The 19344-nt window shown below is 43.9% G+C and overlaps 1 protein-coding gene across 3 annotated transcripts in view; it reads left to right on the forward strand.

Annotated features, from left to right (window-relative positions):
* GRM1 (glutamate metabotropic receptor 1) overlaps positions 1 to 19344 on the forward strand; it is a 688549-nt gene that overhangs the window by 595655 nt on the left and 73550 nt on the right. For all 3 annotated transcript variants that reach the window (XM_073672688.1, XM_073672690.1, XM_073672689.1), the window contains exon 5: positions 1125 to 1371. In XM_073672688.1, the coding sequence (XP_073528789.1) occupies positions 1125 to 1371 (247 nt within the window). The remainder of the gene's footprint in view (positions 1 to 1124; positions 1372 to 19344) is intronic.

Raw genomic sequence — 19344 nt, forward strand, 5'->3', positions numbered from 1 at the left:
TGCGGCATGGCAAGCTGGATGGCAGCTTTCGGCTGCGATCCAGCCTGTCATGTGAATGTAGCAGAGCTGGAGCCGTCGTGGGAACCATGGAAAGATAAGTATGATGTTGGTTTATTATTTTATTGCAGAAGACATTGGCTTCAGCTGGAATGGGCGTGATGGTAAGTATGGTTTAATTTAGAACATTAAAGAATTGTGTGTTTATTTCAATTAAAGGACTTTATTTTGGGTGTTTGTGTTTTTTTTTTAACTTTGACTATGGGGTTAGTAATTACTTATAGACGCCTCTCCATTATTAACCTGGGCTTGATGTCAGCTGGCACTAAATGACAAGTACAGTAATCAACACTATCACTGTACTTCTTATATATGTGACTGACATGTTTCTATGTATCTAATCTATGTGTGATGCTCTATTCTTTCTATTCTAAATTGTCGGGTACCGATGCTGAATTGCCGGCTGGCTTTTTCAAAGAGACGGTGCATGAAAACACTATTATTTTTTTTAATAAATCCTTTAACACTAAATGACAAGTACAGTAAGCTGAGCGCTGCCATCCAGCTTGTCATCCTTCAGAGACACTGCAGAGCACAGGCATTATAGGAACTTCCGATTCCGGTATTCGATATTCTAAAAGTATCGGAACTCAGTATCGGAACTCCGATACCGCGAATATCGGTCGATACCTGATATTTCAGTATCGGAATGCTCAACACTACAGATCACTCTTGTCTACTCTGCCCAAAATCTTAGGCAGGTGCCATCATTCCTATGGCATGTGCAGTATGGTCCTGTAGCAAGAGTAGACTATCTATTTGCCCATGCAGGGCCTCAGCGAGTAACCATGAGCAAAAGTTTGGGACAGGAGGCAGGTGGCCGGTGAAGAAATAGGGAGAGAGGCCGGAGAGCTGTAAGACCAACTCTACTTGTGGGTCATTTGCATAAAAGTTAGCTGATGGATTTCAAAAACAAAGATTTGGATTTAATCAAAATTTTACTGACTTTACATGGATGACATTAGTTTGAGGTGTAAAAAACTGCTGACAGGTTCCCTTTAATAGTGTCATGAATGCAATATTCCCTGAAGAATAAAAAATGTATCTTTGATTTTGTTATCTTTCAGGCAACGAAAGCTTAGAAGACAACTATGTACAGGATAGCAAAATGGGATTTGTGATTAATGCAATCTATGCAATGGCTCATGGCCTCCATGATATGCATGCAGTCTTGTGCCCAGGACATGTTGGTTTGTGTGATGCAATGAGGCCTATTGACGGCAGCAAACTGCTTGAATTCCTAATAAAAAGTTCATTTACTGGTGTTTCTGGAGAAGATGTTTGGTTTGATGAAAAAGGAGATGCCCCCGGAAGGTAAAAGCTTGGTTTATATCAGCACAGAATAACGACACATTTTATGACGTGAGATTTGGCGGCATCATTGTACTGGGATTTTTATCTTACTTGAAAAGTGATGCCCACTATTGAATAACCCTTGTTTAATCAATTTCAGGCCCCGTGGAAAATAAAAACACTGTATACTCACCTCCTGCAATGGTGCCGTCCAGAGATATCAGTACTGCTCTCTGGTGGGTGAAGTGACATTGTTGTCACAAGACCACTGCAGCCAGTCACATCCACTGATCAGCTGCAGCTGTTCATTCTTCCTTCATCTGCTCTAACAAAATTGTAAAAACTGCAGCCAGTTAGCGGATCGGTTCCGATCTCATCCACTTTTCTGCTAATATTGCAGATTTTTTTGTCTAAAATTTTTGAAACTAAAAAAATCAATAGCATTTCTGGATGAATGAGACACAGCTTTGAATTTGGCTCTAATTTTGAAGTATATAAATAAAAACAATGAAAGTGATAAGAAATTAAAATAACGCTAAACCTGAAATATACTTCTATAATAAGAAATACTTTTTCCTATTTTCTGCTTTCTAAAGGTCATTCCTTTCGTTAAGTCCGTTTCATCTCCAAAAAAATACAGCAAACCAGGATATTTTATTTTTTCTTTGCAAAGCTGATCTATTCTGTAACATACAGCATAATACATTATAATATAGTAAATCATATATAAAATTATATAAAATACATAATGTTTTCAGCAGAGAGCAAAATATTCTGGAATTAGAATACAGTAAATGAGGAGTTTCAATTTCATAAAATAGGGATCTTAGCAATTTCTATAATGAAAACATATACAATTTTTCAATCTGATCCATGTTTTTCACTTAATCGATGATAGGGATTTATGCAACCACCCTATGCTTCATATTATCCATGTAGCCACCTCTTATTTTTCGCCAGGACATTGGATGGCAGCAGCCTCACCCTGCAGGTGAGGAAGTTCGTTTCTCTACACAAGCATTGGTCCCAGAAGCATAACCTGTGAATCTGCCACAAATGTCTGTGTTGGGAATATTATTTTGAATTTGTTGAGTTCTTTCCAATGCTATACATTGTAACATTGCACTTGAATGGGAATTATACTTTCACCAAATATTGCATAAATTCTCCAAAATTTGCATAAATCAGTAGTGCAGAAGATAAGAAATTTTATATTATCTAAGAATTCTGCTTGTTTCTACTGTTAGAAACATAGCAAAAAGGCAATGGTATTTACCAGCCAAGATCTCAAGGAAAATGCACAACAGGATGCAGTAGACCCCCTTATTAGAAGGAAGTAACAAAGGTGCAGAATGCTAATGAACAATCACTCTCAACCTCTTAATCCATGGAGAGGGTGATTGCCTAGCACTAAAACTGCACACAGATGAAACTTGCAATAGGGCGCAGTTCACACACATGTACCACATGAAGCACAGTGCCTTGCCAGCAACCTATTACACGCCCCTACTATTTGATTAGGCGGGATGCCCAGCACCCTATCAGTGCATAACAGAGGTGAAAGCCCCTAATTTACAAGGTCACCATTGATGGGCCTGGCTGCACCCTGTAAGATGAAAAAGTGCATAAAAATATATAATAGGAGGTATTGGTTAATATTTTGGCCAAAATAAGCAAGCTCGCAACCTGCATCAAGGGTCTTCACTTTCTTTCGAATCCCTACACTACAGTAAAATAAAACTGCACAGCCAAAGCAATAAAAGGAATTTAAAAATTCCACAATAATTTAATTAGAAACATAGCAAAAAGGCAATGGTAGTTACCAGCCAAGATCTTAAGGAAAATGCACAACAGGATGCAGCAGATCCCCTTATTAGGAGGTAACACATGTGCAGAATGCTAATGATGAACAATCACTCTCAATCTCTCAATCCATGGAGGCTGTGATTGCCTAGCACTAAAACTTCACACAGATGAAACTTGCAATAGGGCGCAATTCTTTCTACTCTTATAACAAGCTGTCCCCACAACCAAACTGCCTCCTAAACTCATCATCCTATGTAAAAAAAAAAAAACTTAAAATTCCCCTTGCTCAAGTCAAGATGGACTGCCAGCACAATGAGGTCTCAGATTACACTGCATATTATACTCTACGAAGAAGGGGGAGGGCGGAGCAGAGTGAGAATAAGCAGATGGAGACATAGAACAATAATAGTGAGCTTTGTAACAAGCCTTTTACCTCCCCAAAGAGATGGATTTGCATCTACACTGCTCAGTACTGCAGTATATTTTCTTCCATGTTGCACCTGTCTCTGTGCTAACCAGGGGCAAACATAGAAATCACGGGGCTCCATTGTATAGTCCTAATTGACCCTCCATTCCCCAAAAAAATATTCAATGGGGTAGGTGTGGCCATGGTACATAGACCAAATGACAGGAGGTCATACATCCCAACTTTTAAAGATAAAGAAAGGAACATGTATTGTAGTATGCATGCTGCAGTGGTGCCTCTGCTGAAGCCACTTAGTGTTCTCACTCAATATGATACTCCTTTCATAGCCCCTATAGAGTATGATGAACCCAAAAGGCCCCTTACACAAAATATGATACCCCCACAGTGAATTCTTCCACACAATTTGTCACAAGAGTATCCCCCACATGCACTGTATGATCACCCCACAGTGTCTCCACAGTATGTTGGTGCTACAGTGCCATGAACACAATATAAACTCCCCACAGCAACCCCCAACACAGTATCATGCTCCTATAGTGTCACACACACAGTATGATGCTTCCACAATCGTCCACACACATGATGAGGACCTCACAGTGACCCCCCATACACGCACACAGTATAATGCCCCTACAGTGACCCCCTAACAAATACAGAAACCCTTTACGGTATGATATTCCCACAATTCCAACACAACAATTATGAGATACCCACAGTGAACCCCAACACAATACAATGCCCTCAGCATCCTTCACAGCCCCCACAAACAGTGTGATGCTTCCAAATTGAACCCCACAGTACATTGTCATGTCACAATATGATACCTCACATTCTTTCCACAGAGTATGATGAGCCCACAGCTCCCACACAGTATTATAGCTCCCAATGCACCCATACACCATGTGATGGCTCCCACAATCCTCACAGCCCCTAATTAGTATAATTCTCCCACAGCCGACCCACATAGATTGATACCCCACAGCCCCCTCACATATTATGAAGATCCCCTGCATACAGTATAATGGCCCCCACAGCCCCTCACAGTATGATACCCCTACAGCCCCCACACACAGTATGATTAGCCACACAGAGCTTTGACAGTATGAAGCCCCCACAGCCCACATGAAGTATGAGCCTTTCCCACACTATATGATGGTCCTCACATTCCACGCCCACACATTATGATGGCACTCACAGCCCCTCACATTGTATGATTTATCCCACAACTGCCTACTCAGTATGATGGCACCCTTGAACAAGAAGGTCTGTGCTGATTCATTTCATTATTTAGCAGTGAGAGCTGTAGTTTCCTGATACAGAAGACAAATACCTAAATGATAAACTCAATGGACAACCAGGAATTTATCAATAAACTCTATGGCAGTATGAAGAAAATCAGGGAACTTGAAGCTCTGTTTCAGAAAATCAGATCCCCAATTTTCATAAACATATGTTACCCAATGTATCCTCACAGAATGATGGATCTCAAAAATTAGATGAAGGGACAACATTTGCTTTAGGTCTTATCCAGAAGTCCATTCTCTTGTTTTGTTTTGTTTTCGAGGTGATAGGGGGATTTTAGTTTGTTTTGGCACAAAAGAAAAATAGGACCATTTATCCAATTTTCAGTGACTTTTTGTCTGGACAACCATTTCCACCATCAGTGTTGCATTAGTTTATCTCATATAAAAAAGTCCAAGCTTCTCCCATCTATTAAACTGTAAAAACGGACAGCAAACAGATGAAATACAGATGGCATCCATGTGCTGTCAGTGTTTTTATTGCCCCATTGACTTGCATTGTCAAGTTTGATCCTTTACTCGAATCAAAATGGATGTCAATTTTTTTTTTATGCATTTGGTCACACGAACATGTAGACTATGATGGGTATGTGTTTTATCTGTGAAGAACATAGATAGAACACATACAGTGGTGTGAAAAAGTGTTTGCCCCATTCCTAATTTGTTATTCTTTTGCATGTTTGTCACACTTAAATGTTTCAGATCACAAAACAAATTTAAACAGACAAAGATAACACAAATAAACACAAAATGCAGTTTTTAAATGAAGGTCTTTATTATTAAGGGAAAAAGAAATCCAAACCTAAAGGGCCCTGTGTGAAAAAGTGATTGCCCCCTAAACCTAATAACTGGTTGGGCCACCCTTAGCAGCAACAACTGCAATCAAGCATTTGCGCTACCTGCCAATGAATCTTTTATAATGCTATGGAGGAATTTTGGTCAACTCATCTTTGCAAAATTGTTGTAATTCAGCCACATTGGAGGGTTTCCGAGCATGAACCGCCTTTTTAAGGTCATGCCACAGCATGTCGATCGGATTTAGGTCAGTACTTTGACTAGGCCACTCCAAAGTCTTAATTTTGTTTTTCTTAAGACATTCAGAGGTGAACTTGCTGGTGTTCTTTGATCATTGTCCTAATGCATAACCCAAGTGCTATTCAGCTTGAGGACACGAACAGATGTCTGGACATTCTCTTTCTGGATTTTTTGGTAGACAGCTGAATTCATGGTTCCATTTACCACAGCAAGTCTTCCAGGTTTTGAAGCAGCAAAATAGCCCCAGAGCATCACACTACCACCACCACATTTTACTGTTGGTATGTTGTTCCTCTTCTGAAGTGCTGTGTTACTTCAACGCAAGATGTAATGGGACATACACCTTCCAAAAAGTTAAACTTTTGTCTCGTCAATCCACAGAATATTCTTCCAAAAGTCTTGGCGATCATCAAGATGTTTTCTGACAAAACTGAGACTAGCCTTTATATTCTTTTTGCTCAGCAGTGGTTTTTGTCTTGGAACCATGCCATTTTGCCCAGTCTCTTTCTTATGGTGAAGTCATAAATACTGACCTTAACTGAGGCAAGTGAGGCCTGAAGTTCTTTGGATGTTGTTGTGGGGGTCTTTTGTGACCTCTTGGATGTCTCACCGCTGCTCTCTTGGGGTAATGTTGGTCAGTCGGCCACTCCTGGGAAGGTTCACCACTGTTCCATGTTTTCAACATTTGTGGATAATAGTCTAACTGTGGTTCACTGGAGTCCCAAATCCTTAGAAATGGCTTTATAACCTTTTCCAGACGGATAGATCTCAATTACTTTGTTTCTTATTTGTTTCAGAATTTCTTTGGAACGCAGCATGATGTCTAGCCTTTGAGGGTCTTTTGGTCTACTTCATTTTGTCAGGCAGGTACTATTTAAGTGATTTCTTGATTGAGAACAGGTGTGGCAGTAATCAGGCCTGTGTGTGGCTAGTGAAATTGAACTCAGCTTCCCAAAGATATGATAAACCACAGTTAATATACATTTTAAGGGGCAGGGAAGGTTATCATTTTTTCACACAGGGCCTTGTAGGTTTGGATTTCTTTTTCCCTTAATAATAAAGACCTTCAATTAAAATCTGGATTTTGTGTTTACTTGTTTATCTTTGTCTAATATTTAAATTTTCTTTGTGAGCTGAAACATTAACGTGTGACAAACAACCAAAAGAATAAGAAATCAGGAAGGGGGCAAACACTTTTTCACACCAGTGTATCTGAAAAACGAACATCTGAATGAAGCTTTAGCCTGAGAACTTTTTTGGATTTATATTTGCACTTTCCATGATTTACAGGTATTACTAGATAACCTCACTTTCTTTTTGAAGCTGCAGAGGTATGATCAATAATATTAATTAGAGAATTGAGCGGATCGATAGACAGGACTTCAGTCCAGGTCAATGATACTTGGCAGCTAGACTGGAGACCCACGAATCTCTTACCTTCCAGCGTTCCTGCCGCGTTGTTTGATTAGCCAGTCTCGTGCGACATAGGAGGAACTTAAGAAATTTGAGGATCTCTTGTCTAGTTGACAGATACAATTGACCTGGACACTGGATCGGAGTCCCGCGAATCGATCCCCTCATCTGTAATATTAATACAATTTCAAGTTACATGGCCATTAAGTTCAAACTATTCTCAATTATATATCATCATTCATAGCTAGATTAATTATATCCCTCAATACCATTTCATACTATTTCCTTTTGGATAAGCATATATACCTTTTTTAAAATGACAGTATCTACTGTTACTACTAGTGTTGAGCCACCACCGTAGTGTTCGGGTTCGGTTCGGTTCGTCGAACACCGGGATGTTGAGGAACTGTTCGTCTAACTGTTCGTCGAACACCTTAGAACACCGTCGAACACCGTTAAAACCAATGGCAGGCAAACAAAAACACATAGAAACACATAGAAAACACCTTCAAAGGTGTCCAAAAGCTGACAAACTGCTCAGAAGACGCTCTCTTTAAAAAAGCCGGCTGGCAATTCAGCAGCGGCATACACCGGTACCCGACAATTTAAACAAGAAGGAATAGAGCATCACACATAGATTAGATGGATAGAAACATGTCAGTCACATATATAAGAAGTACAGTGACAGTGTTGGTTACTGTACTTGCCATTTAGTGTAAAGGATTTATTAAAAAAAATATTAGTGTTTTCATGCACCGTCTCTTTAAAAAAGCCGGCCGGCAATTCAGCAGCGGTACCCGACAATTTATAACTAGTGTTGAGCCAAACCCGTAGTGTTCGAGTTCGGTTCGGTTCGTCGAACACCCGTGTGTTCGCCGAACTGTTCGTCGAACTGTTCGTCGAACACCTTCGAACACCGTTAAAACCAATGGCAGGCAAACAAAAACACATAGAAACACATAGAAAACACCTTCAAAGGTGTCCAAAAGCTGACAAACTGCTCAGAAGACATAACTAACACATGGAAAAGTGACAAGTACATATAGTCATGCGAAAATAAAAGAGGTGGAGGAGTAAAAGGAGGGGGAGACACAGATATAGGCATGTCATGCCCTTCTAAAATCCAAAAAGTGAGAAGCCGAAACGGCCAGTCCGCTCCTGCCCGTGCCACCTCCGTGTCGCCGGGTTTGTGCCAGAGCCGCGGTGAACCCTGATGGCCAGCCCCCCTCTCCCAATACTGGTGCCTGTCCGCTGGTGGGTCGAGCGAGCCCCCCTGTGGTGGAGGCAGCTCTAAGCTTTTTAATTTAAATTGTCTCTCTAATTTGAATGAATACACTTTAAATCCATTTACAAGGATCTATTGGAGGGCAAGTCTCATGCCAGCAGCCGCGTAATTCCAGCTCCAGTAGCGTCCACTAAAGCTGCTGCAGTTAAAAAGCTTTTATAAGGATCGAGCTCGGCTGTCCACCGCAAGGCATCCTACTGCCAGTCCCAGCCCCTATGCCTTGGGGTGCCCCCTGATGCTCTTCACTGAGTATCCCATGGTCCCGAAGCATTTCCTTTGAAAAAATTAAGTGTCTAAACTACAGGTGGTGTAGCTTGCTTAACAGCCGGGATAATCCGCTGACTAGCAGACACTGCTACTAGGCACAAAGTATTTCCTGGGCTAGATGCAGTTAAAAATTTGTAATTAGATACTCTCGTTGGATGCTGAGAAAGCATTCCATAGAGTCTCCTGGCACGCCATATATGATTCTCTTAAAAAGCTTGGGGTAGGGGTCTAGGGGACCCTTTTATAGCCAAAATCACGGCCCTGTATCACAATACGTCACCTAGGCTGAAGATAAATGGAACTGTAGCACCCTGAGGGCTCGGTTGCTACAGACGTATTGCACCTCACCCAGAGGTGTGATATCTCACTCTCAGGTAAGGATGGAGTGTGGATCAGGACCCGACACCTGCATGCATTACACCACATTGCCGTGGGGCAGGGCGACCAATATGCCTCTGAGATGGGCACGACAGTCCCTGTCCCTGGCTGGAGTGGAGGGAGGGAACACTGAGGAAGGGGAACCCTGTAGTGCAGGAGGAGGGAGGAAGCAGTTCCTGGGTGCATTGAGAAGGGAGTATAAAAGGTGGGCACCATCTTAGTTCAGTGCAGAGAAGTCTGAGCAGAAGTGGCAGGGAGCAGGGGCTCTGCATGAGCTCTGCTCCGGAGGCGGGCCTAGTAACAGAGGCCTAGGCCTGGAAGAGGGAGAAGGAAGGAAGAGGAGCGGAGAAGGCTCCAGGAACGAGGAATGAAGGGATCCCAGGGGTGCGGACGGGCGAGTCGCCACCGCACGCCCGAATCCACCTGCGTGGAGGGGTCAGGCCAAAGGGGGAGACCGGTCCCCGAAACTAGTGGAGGCAGAAAACGACCCTCAGCTAGAAACCGGAGGCTGTGACATTTTATGTGGCGCAGCCCCTCGCTACACCCGCTAGGAAGGCACCACATAGGGTCAGGGAAACTGGCGCCAAGTTTACCAAGAGGAGGCCCGAGGCAGCCGGACAGAAGGGTTGGTAAGAAAGGCCAGACAAAGGACACACAAAGGGGGTCCTGTGAAGCGCTCCAAAGTTATCTGGGAGTTGTCTGAGCCCCTCACCTGGTGAGCACAGTACGACGTGGGCAGTCGTTACCTGCAGACGTGGTCTGGATAATAAGAACTGTGAGTAAAGGCCCTGGACTGCATCACTGACTCCGTGTCGTTACTGCTGCTGCCATGCACCATCACCCCCATCCTCCGCATACACTGCCCTGAGGCTATACTCCTCCCGTGGGGAGTTATGCTACGCTCTGCTGCACCCACAACACCAGCCTCAGCGGTCTGCCCTGCAGCGGCGGTTCACTCTGACCGCAATCCACGGGTGGCGTAGTCGGACATTTAAACATCAAAACCACATAAATAGTTCCGCCACTGGTTTGACCACCCTGAGCCACGGAACCGGGTCGCCGCCACGAAGACTACAACCACCAGCATCCACCAAAAAGGGTCTGGCTCCGGGTGTCCCAAGGCCCAGGGGGTGCATCAGAACATTTTCATCACCTTTCACAATCACCAATGGGACAAGGCAGGGATGTCCTCTGTCCCCTCTCTTATACATCCTAGTGACGGAGCACCTGCTCTCATCAATTCGCCATAACCCCAATATTAGGTGGATTGAGGTGGGAGGCACCGAGTACAAGTGCTCTCTATTTGCTGATGATGTCCTAGTATATATCACTCAATCACATATATCCATCCATGCTGTTATGGCTGAAATAGATCACTTTGTTACATGGTCAAATTTTAAAATCAATGCAGCGAAGTCTGAGGCCCTTGATGTCTCCCTCACCAAATCCATATAGGATTCCATCCAGTCCAACTTTCCCTTTGCCTGGCCCTCACAGGGTATCAAACACTTAGGAATTCCTATTCATAGAGACCTCTCCCATCTATGTTATCTTAATTTTGGGCCCTTTATTGAACAACTCCATACAGACCACGGTTGGCAAGTTAGAACTGTAAGATTCACTACGTGAACCACTGGTGTTTTGTGGAAAAGCACATGTACACTGCGTTCCAAATTATTATGCAAAAAGTGTTTAGGAGTGATAAGGGAAGAATTTGTTTGTTTGTCAGTTAAACTCATTGATGGTGATGTGTGTCAGGGCTCTTTATATCACTGTAAGCAATTGCAGACACCTGTGCTAATTAGTTTGGCAGGTGTGTCCAATGAAAGGCAAGACTACTTAAGAAGGTTGTCTCACATTATTAAGCAGCCTACATTTTCTGCCAAAATGGGAAAGAAAAAGGATGTGTCGGCTGCTGAGAAGCAACAAATTGTGGAGTGTTTAGGTCAAGGCATGACTACAATCAACATTGTGCGATGATCAGGATGAAGTGTCTTGGCAATCAAGAAGTATGTAGCTGATTCACAGTACACACGTGTGCGTGCTGATAAGGGCAAATTGAGGACTCTTTCCTACAGGCAATTACGTCAGGTTGAAAGAGCAGCGGCAAAAAAGCCTTGTCATAGCAGCAGACAAGTTTTTGAAGCTGCTTGTGCCTCCAACGTCCCCCGAACAACAAGATGCAGGGTCCTTCAGAGGTTTGCAGCTGTGCATACGCCATCCTGTCGACCTCCTCTATCCACTTCACACAAGCAGAAACGGCTCCAGTGGGCCAAACATTACATGAAGACTGATTTCAAAACTGTTTTGTTCACGGATGAGTGCCGTGCAGCGCTCGATGGTCCAGATGGATGGAGTGGAGGATGGCTGGTTGATGGACACCCCACGCAAACACGGCTACAGCGCCAACAAGGAGGAGGTGGAGTAATGTTTTGGGCTGGAATCATGGGGAGAGAGATTGTCGGCCCCTTTAGGATCCCTGAAGGCGCTAAAGATGAACTCCATAATGTATGTGGATTTTCTCAAACAGCACTTCCTGCCATGGTTCAAGAAGAAGAACTGTGTATTTCACAGCAAGATCATTTTTCTGCATGATAATGCACCATCTCATGCTGCACATAAAACATCTGCATCTCTGGCTGATATGGGCATAAAAGGGGACAAACTTATGGTGTGACCCCCATGCTCCCCTGACCTGTACCCCATTCAGAACCTTTGGAGCATCATTAAAAGGAGTGTCTATGATGGCGGGAGGCAGTTCACATCTAAGCAACAGCTCTGGGAGGGTATTCTGTCCTCATGCAAAACAATTGAAGCAGAAACCATCCAAATCCTGACAAATTCAATGGACGAGAGAGTTCAGAAGCTCCTTTCGAACAAGGGGTCCTATGTGAAAATGTAACATCACCTAGAATAAAGTTTTGAGTTGAAAACTGTTTGATTTCAGTTTCTAACAACCTGCTAATGCTTATAATTTCAAAAATGACCATTTTTTTGGTCTTTATTAAAATGAAAAGGTTGATCGAAAAGTTTGGGGGATCTAAGAGTGTGGCAACCCAGTAGTCATGATTACTTCGAATTCTGACAATATGAGGGTCATGCTGCAGGTAGTGCAGCAAGAAGGCACTTATGTGTCTTGCGCATCTCGGAGCCCCAAAATTATTTTCCGGGCTAGATGCAGCTAAAAATTATTTTTAATTTTAAATCTGGTGAAGCTTTAGTATAGATGGCCTAATAGGATCAGTGCTGCACACTGCTACAAAGCCCAAATTATTTTCCAGCCAAGATACAGATAAACATGATTAGTAATTTGAAAGCTTAAAACGGTTGGTAGGGTGATTTTAACCAATCATCAAGATTTTACTCTCCCCAGGATGACACAGGGGTAGAAAAGTCGTTTCGGATCCATGATTTGTTCATCTTTATGAACGTGAGTCTGTCTACATTATCAGTGGAGAGCCGCGTGCGCTTATCTATCAGCACACCACCAGCAGCGCTGAACACACTTTCAGACAGAACGCTGGCTGCGGGGCATGACAAGATCTCCAAGGCGTAAGTGGCTAGCTCCGGCCATTTATCCAGATTGGAAGCCCAAAAAGAGCAAGGGTCCAGTGACACAGTCGTGGCTTCAATGTTTACTTGGAGATACTCCTGTACCATCGTCTCTAGGCGTTGACTATGTGTCAGACTTCTTGTCTCCTGTGGCCTTGCAAAGGATGGGCTAAAAAAGTGGTGAAATGATTCCGCAAAATTGATGTTACCAGCAGATACTGTGGTTCTGTTACGGTTTGAGTGCTGAACACTTGACGGTCCCACGGTTGGCAAGTTGGAACTGTGAGATTCACTACGTGCACCACTGGTATTTTGTGGAAAAGCACATGTAAGATTCTGCAACAGTCTCTGCTGATACTCCTGCATGCGTGCATCCCTTTCTATGGCAGGAATAATTTCTGCAAATTTACTTTTGTACCGGGGATCTAACAGTGTGGCAACCCAGTAGTCAGGATTATTTCTAATTCTCACAATTCGAGGGTCATGTTGCAGGTAGTGCAGCAAGAAGGCACTCATGTGTGTTGCGCATCCAGGAGCACCAAGTCCCTGTTGTGTTGGTGGCGAGGTAACAATCATGCTGCCTTCCTCTGTCCTCTCCCCCCAACCTCGCACAACAGAAATGTGATCAAGGTCTCCCTCATCTGATGAGTCTTCCATCAGTTCGTCCTCCACTTCTTCCTGGGCTCCTGCACCTTCCTCACTAGTTTGGCTGCTACCATGCGCCCTGGTAAAACCATCTCCCCCACCCTCACATGCCTGCCGCCTTGGTGCTGCCGACCGTCTGGACCTTGCAGATGTTAGCCCTTCCGCATACAACTCCTCCTCCTCTACTTCCTCCACCTCCTCTTGTGCCACCACCTGACTCCGAATTCTGTTTAACATGTGCTCCAGCATGTAAATCACCGGAATAGTCATGCTGATAATGGCATCGTCAGCACTAAACATCTTCGTCGCCATTTCAAAACTGTGCAGAAAGGTGCATAGGTCCCTGATCTGAGACCACTCCTCCAGCGTGATTTGCCCCACCTCTGGATCTCGTTGGCCCAGGCTATACGTCAGAACGTATTGCACCAGGGCTTGTCGGTGCTGCCACAGTCGCTGCAACATGTGCAGAGTTGAATTCCACCGGGTAGGCACATCGCATTTTAGCCGGTGAAGTGGCAGGCCCAACGACTTCTGTAGAGATGTAAGTCGCTGAGCTTCGGGATGCGAACGGCGGAAGTGAGCACACAGCGACCGTGCCCTCTGCAGAAGGCCATCTAGTCTGGGATAGTGGGCTAAAAATTGCTGGACAACCAGGTTCAACACGTGAGCCATACAAGGCACGTGTGTGACATTGCCCCGGCGAAGGGCCGCACCCAGGTTTGCAGCATTGTCGCACACGGCCTTCCCTGGTTTCAGGTCCAGTGGAGACAACCATTCATGAAATTGGTTCTCCAGAGCTGACCACAACTCCTCAGCTGTGTGACTCACATTTCCCAGACATTTCAATGTAAAAACCGCCTGATGACGTTGAGCCCTACTGCCAGCATAGTAAGGAGGTGTGCAGGATCCCTTCTGCGCAGTTAGAAAGCTTGTGGCATGACCAGACAGGCTTTGGGTGCAGGTGGAAGACCGAGAGGAGGTTGAGGAGGCAGAAGCAGTGGAGGAACTTTGACATAAAGAGGATTGACGCACAACTCGTGGGGACGGCAAGACTTGGACAGCAGCCCCTTGTCCTGCTGTCACCATAGTTACCCAGTGCCCAGTCAACGACATGTAACGCCCCTGTCCATGCCTACTCGTCCAAGTGTCTGTGGTGAAATGCACCCTGTCACACACAGAGTTTCTCAAAGAAGCGGTGATGTTGTGTGCGACATGCTGGTGGAGCGCAGGCACACCTTTCTTTGAGAAGTAGTGCCGACTGGGCATCTGGTACTGGGGCACTGCGACGGACATAAGGTCTCGAAAATCCTCTGTGTCCACCAGGCGGAAAGGCAGCATTTCTGTAGCCAAGGGCTTGCAGATGGTGAAATTCAACCTCTTAGCTTTCTCATGGCTAGGAGGAATTGGTCTTTTACTTGTCCACATCTGAGGGACCGAGGGCTGGCTATTGTGCTTAGACGGGGTTGATAAGGGTGTCCCCAGCAAACTGCCGGTCTGTGAGGAAGATGCAGGCGGACATGTTAGGTTGCCTTGATCCAAAGGTGGTGCTATCGATGTCGGACAGCGCTCAACACCAGCTGGTGTTACCACCTCCAAAGAAAATGATGACCTGCCAATCACGCTGGCTGTTGCCGGTAAAGAGGTGGCAGGTCTGCGCCCCAAAACAGGTGTGACTGCTGTCCCCCCAGTCACAGAGGATGAAGAGGCCGCGGATGCACAAGACATGGCAGACGGTGGTTGGCCCGGCCGGCTAGGCCGCATTGTAGCACACTGAGCTTCCCACTGCAACTTATGCTTCATGTCCATGTGCCGGTTCATGCATGAAGTACTCAAACTATGTATTTTTTGGCCTCTACTTAGCTTTTGCTGACAAATGTTACAGATAACACGAGTTGGGTCATCTTTATCGATCTGAAAAAATGCCCAGGCTATGCAAGGCTTAGCACCCATGCGACCTGAAGAGCCACCACGACTTGTGGTGAGAGGCAGAGTTGTGTTTGAGGATGCAGTTGTTGACGTGCTTCCAGTACTACGTCTCTGTCCAGGAAGGCGCAACCTGACCTCGTCGTCACTAGCATCTTCCTCCACCTCCTCTGCTGACCTCATCTCTTGGCTGACTGTGGGTTGACAGTAAGTGGGATCTCCAACCTCATCATCATCACCCTGTGCGTTATCACACCCGTCGTCCTCAGAGCCAACCTGTTCCTGCCCTGACAAAAAACTAAAGTTGTCGCTCCAATCAGGTATTTGAGTCTTATCATCGTCTTCCTCATTATCTCCACCAACAGGAGTTACAGTTTGGGAATGAGGGTCTACATTATGGTCAGAACCTTCTGCGTCTGGTCCTGGATCCGACTCATAAAGATTCTGGGCATCAGTGCAGATCATTTCCTCGTCTGGATTCACAGAAGCGCTGGAGTCGACCTCTGATTCCCAGGCTATAGTATGAGTAAACAGCTCTGCAGACTCAACCATCTGTTCTACCTCATACTCAGACGGGCAGCTGGAGATTTGGGAGCTGTGAGGAAGCAAGTGCGATTGGGGTGACACCTTTGAGGACTGGAGTATTTGTGATGTTGAAGTTGATGTGGAGGAGAGCCCACTTAAAGGAGCACTTGATATCCGTTGAAGCACCTGCTGTTTTTGTGCCTCATCTGGAATTTGTAGCGATTGGCGTGGCCGTAAGAAAGGGATCTTATCACATTGTCCGCTAAAAGAAGTAGACATTTTAGTTTGGCTGGAAGATGGTCTTTCTTCTGCAGATGTTACTGTTGCTTTAACACCTACCCCACGGACACAACCTTTTTTCCCCTTCCCAACACGCCTATTCCCCTTTCCACCAGCAGCAGGCCTTTTTCCACTCATTTTGGTGGTTAACTAATTCACAACTCTGGAGTTTTTTGCACAAAAATACAATGGATGGGAACCGAGCAGAGCTGAGTGGCCAAACTGTGGTATTAGGCCAAAACTATTGGCTGGGTTAGATGCAGAAAAAAATTATATTCAATTTGCAACCTGATGGAGGTCTGTATAGATGGATTAATAGAACAAGTCCCACACACAGCTAGAAGCCCAATATTTTTTCAGAGGTAGATGCAGAAAAAAATATATTCAGTTTGCAACCTGATGGAGATCAGTATAGATGGACTAATACAACAAGTCCCACACACAGCTAGAAGCCCAATATTTTTTCAGAGGTAGATGCAGAAAAAAAATATATTCAGTTTGCAACCCGATGGAGGTCTGTATAGATGGATTAATAGAACAAGTCCCACACACAGCTAGAAGCCCAATATTTTTTCAGAGCTAGATGCAGAAAAAAATATATTCAGTTTGCAACCTGATGGAGGTCTGTATAGATGGATTAATAGAACAAGTCCCACACACAGCTAGAAGCCCAATATTTTTTCAGAGGTAGATGCAGAAAAAAATATATTCAGTTTGCAACCTGATGGAGGTCTGTATATATGGATTAATAGAACAAGTCCCACACACAGCTAGAAGCCCAATATTTTTTCAGAGGTAGATGCAGAAAAAAATATATTCAGTTTGCAACCTGATGGAGGTCTGTATAGATGGATTAATAGAACAAGTCCCACACACAGCTAGAAGCCCAATATTTTTTCAGAGGTAGATGCAGAAAAAAATATATTCAGTTTGCAACCTGATGGAGGTCTGTATAGATGGATTAATAGAACAAGTCCCACACACAGCTAGAAGCCCAATATTTTTTCAGAGGTAGATGCAGAAAAAAATATATTCAGTTTGCAACCTGATGGAGGTCTGTATAGATGGATTAATAGAACAAGTCCCACACACAGCTAGAAGCCAAAATATTTTTTCAGAGGTAGATGCAGAAAAAAATATATTCAGTTTGCAACCTGATGAAGGTCTGTATAGATGGATTAATAGAACAAGTCCCACACACAGCTAGAAGCCCAATATTTTTTCAGAGGTAGATGCAGAAAAAAATATATTCAGTTTACAACCTGATGGAGGTCTGTATAGATGGATTAATAGAACAAGTCCCACACACAGCTAGAAGCCCAATATTTTTTCAGAGGTAGATGCAGAAAAAATATATTCAGTTTGCAACCTGATGGAGGTCTGTATAGATGGATTAATAGAACAAGTCCCACACACAGCTAGAAGCCCAATATTTTTTCAGAGGTAGATGCAGAAAAAAATATATTCAGTTTGCAACCTGATGGAGGTCTGTATAGATGGATTAATAGAACAAGTCCCACACACAGCTAGAAGCCAATATTTTTTCAGAGGTAGATGCAGAAAAAAATATATTCAGTTTGCAACCTGATTGAGGTCATTATAGATGGACTAATACAACAAGTCCCACACACAGCTAGAAGCCCAATATTTTTTCAGAGGTAGATGCAGAAAAAAATATATTCAGTTTGCAACCTGATGGAGGTCTGTATAGATGGATTAATAGAACAAGTCCCACACACAGCTAGAAGCCCAATATTTTTTCAGAGGTAGATGCAGAAAAAAATATATTCAGTTTGCAACCTGATGGAGGTCTGTATAGATGGATTAATAGAACAAGTCCCACACACAGCTAGAAGCCCAATATTTTTTCAGAGCTAGATGCAGAAAAAAATTATATTCAATTTGCAACCTGATGGAGGTCAGTATAGATGGACTAATAGAATGATGCTATGCCCAAAAGATTTTACTTCACTAGGTGCAGTAAAAAAATTGGTATTCTATACACAGGTGGTATATCTTGCAACACAGATAGGCTACTCCACTGACTAACACACTCTGCAATAGGCCAAAAAGGATTAGCTTTGCTAGATTCAGCCAAATGCTGTGAAAAAAACTTGCACAGCACTGACACAGACCTGCCTGGCAAAAACTGATAGGAACTGATGTAACCTAGTCCTGAAAAGGACTCCAATTACAATTAGTCTTTACTCCCACAATCTATCTATTTAAGAGCACAGACCTGCCTGATAAAAGTCGTAGGAAATGCTGTAACCTAGTCCTTAAAAGGACTGCAATCACAACTATTCCCTACTCCCAAGCTATCTGTAGATTTGTGCGAAAATTGGCTTGAAATTAACAAGGTATAGCGCACACAGCAACAGCGGTGCCGTCTAACACGCAGCTGCAGCAGTGAGAAAATGGTGGTGACGGGGAAAATGGCTTGGTCTTATAGGGCAAGGACATGTGACATACACTGCCAATGACACATGCCCTTGCTTGTGTGAAAAAAAGCACTTCGCTCCGTGTGTGCGCTGCTGATAGGCTGACAGATTGCACCTCCCCACTGCAAATGCGGGAAAGAGAAAAAAAAATGGAGATCTTCATTGTTCCTGCAGAGATCCATCCCCTGCCCCTCCCCCCACCCCGCTGTACACTCAAACTGTGTATTAACATTAATTTTCATCATTACTGAGAAAAAATCCAGTTATGATTTTGGTGCACGAACAGTTATCGAACATAACCTCGAACAGCCGAATTTTTCTCAAATTGTTCGTGTTCGCCGAATGGCTCGAACACCGCCCAAAACAGCTCGAATTTGAGATTGGCGAACAGTTCGAGTAGAACAACGCTCATCTCTATTTATAACAGAAAGAATAGAGCATCACACATAGATTAGATAGATAGAAACATGTCAGTCACATATATAAGAAGTACAGTGACAGTGTTGGTTACTGTACTTGTCATTTAGTGTTAAAATAAAGGATTTATTAAAAAAAAAATTGGCGTGGGGTTCCCCGTAATTTTAGGCTCTATAGGAGGTTAAGCAGACGGCTGGGGCAGATGTTTGAAGCCTGGGAAGGGGGTAATGCCCATGGAGCTTACCAGGCTACTAATATCAGCCCCCAGCTGAATACCTAGCCTTTACTAGCTATTAAAAT

This window comes from Phyllobates terribilis, unplaced genomic scaffold (assembly GCF_046119375.1).
Source record: "Phyllobates terribilis strain yellow unplaced genomic scaffold, ASM4611937v1 Scaffold_3__8_contigs__length_932513732, whole genome shotgun sequence".
NCBI classification, from domain to species: domain Eukaryota; kingdom Metazoa; phylum Chordata; class Amphibia; order Anura; family Dendrobatidae; genus Phyllobates; species Phyllobates terribilis.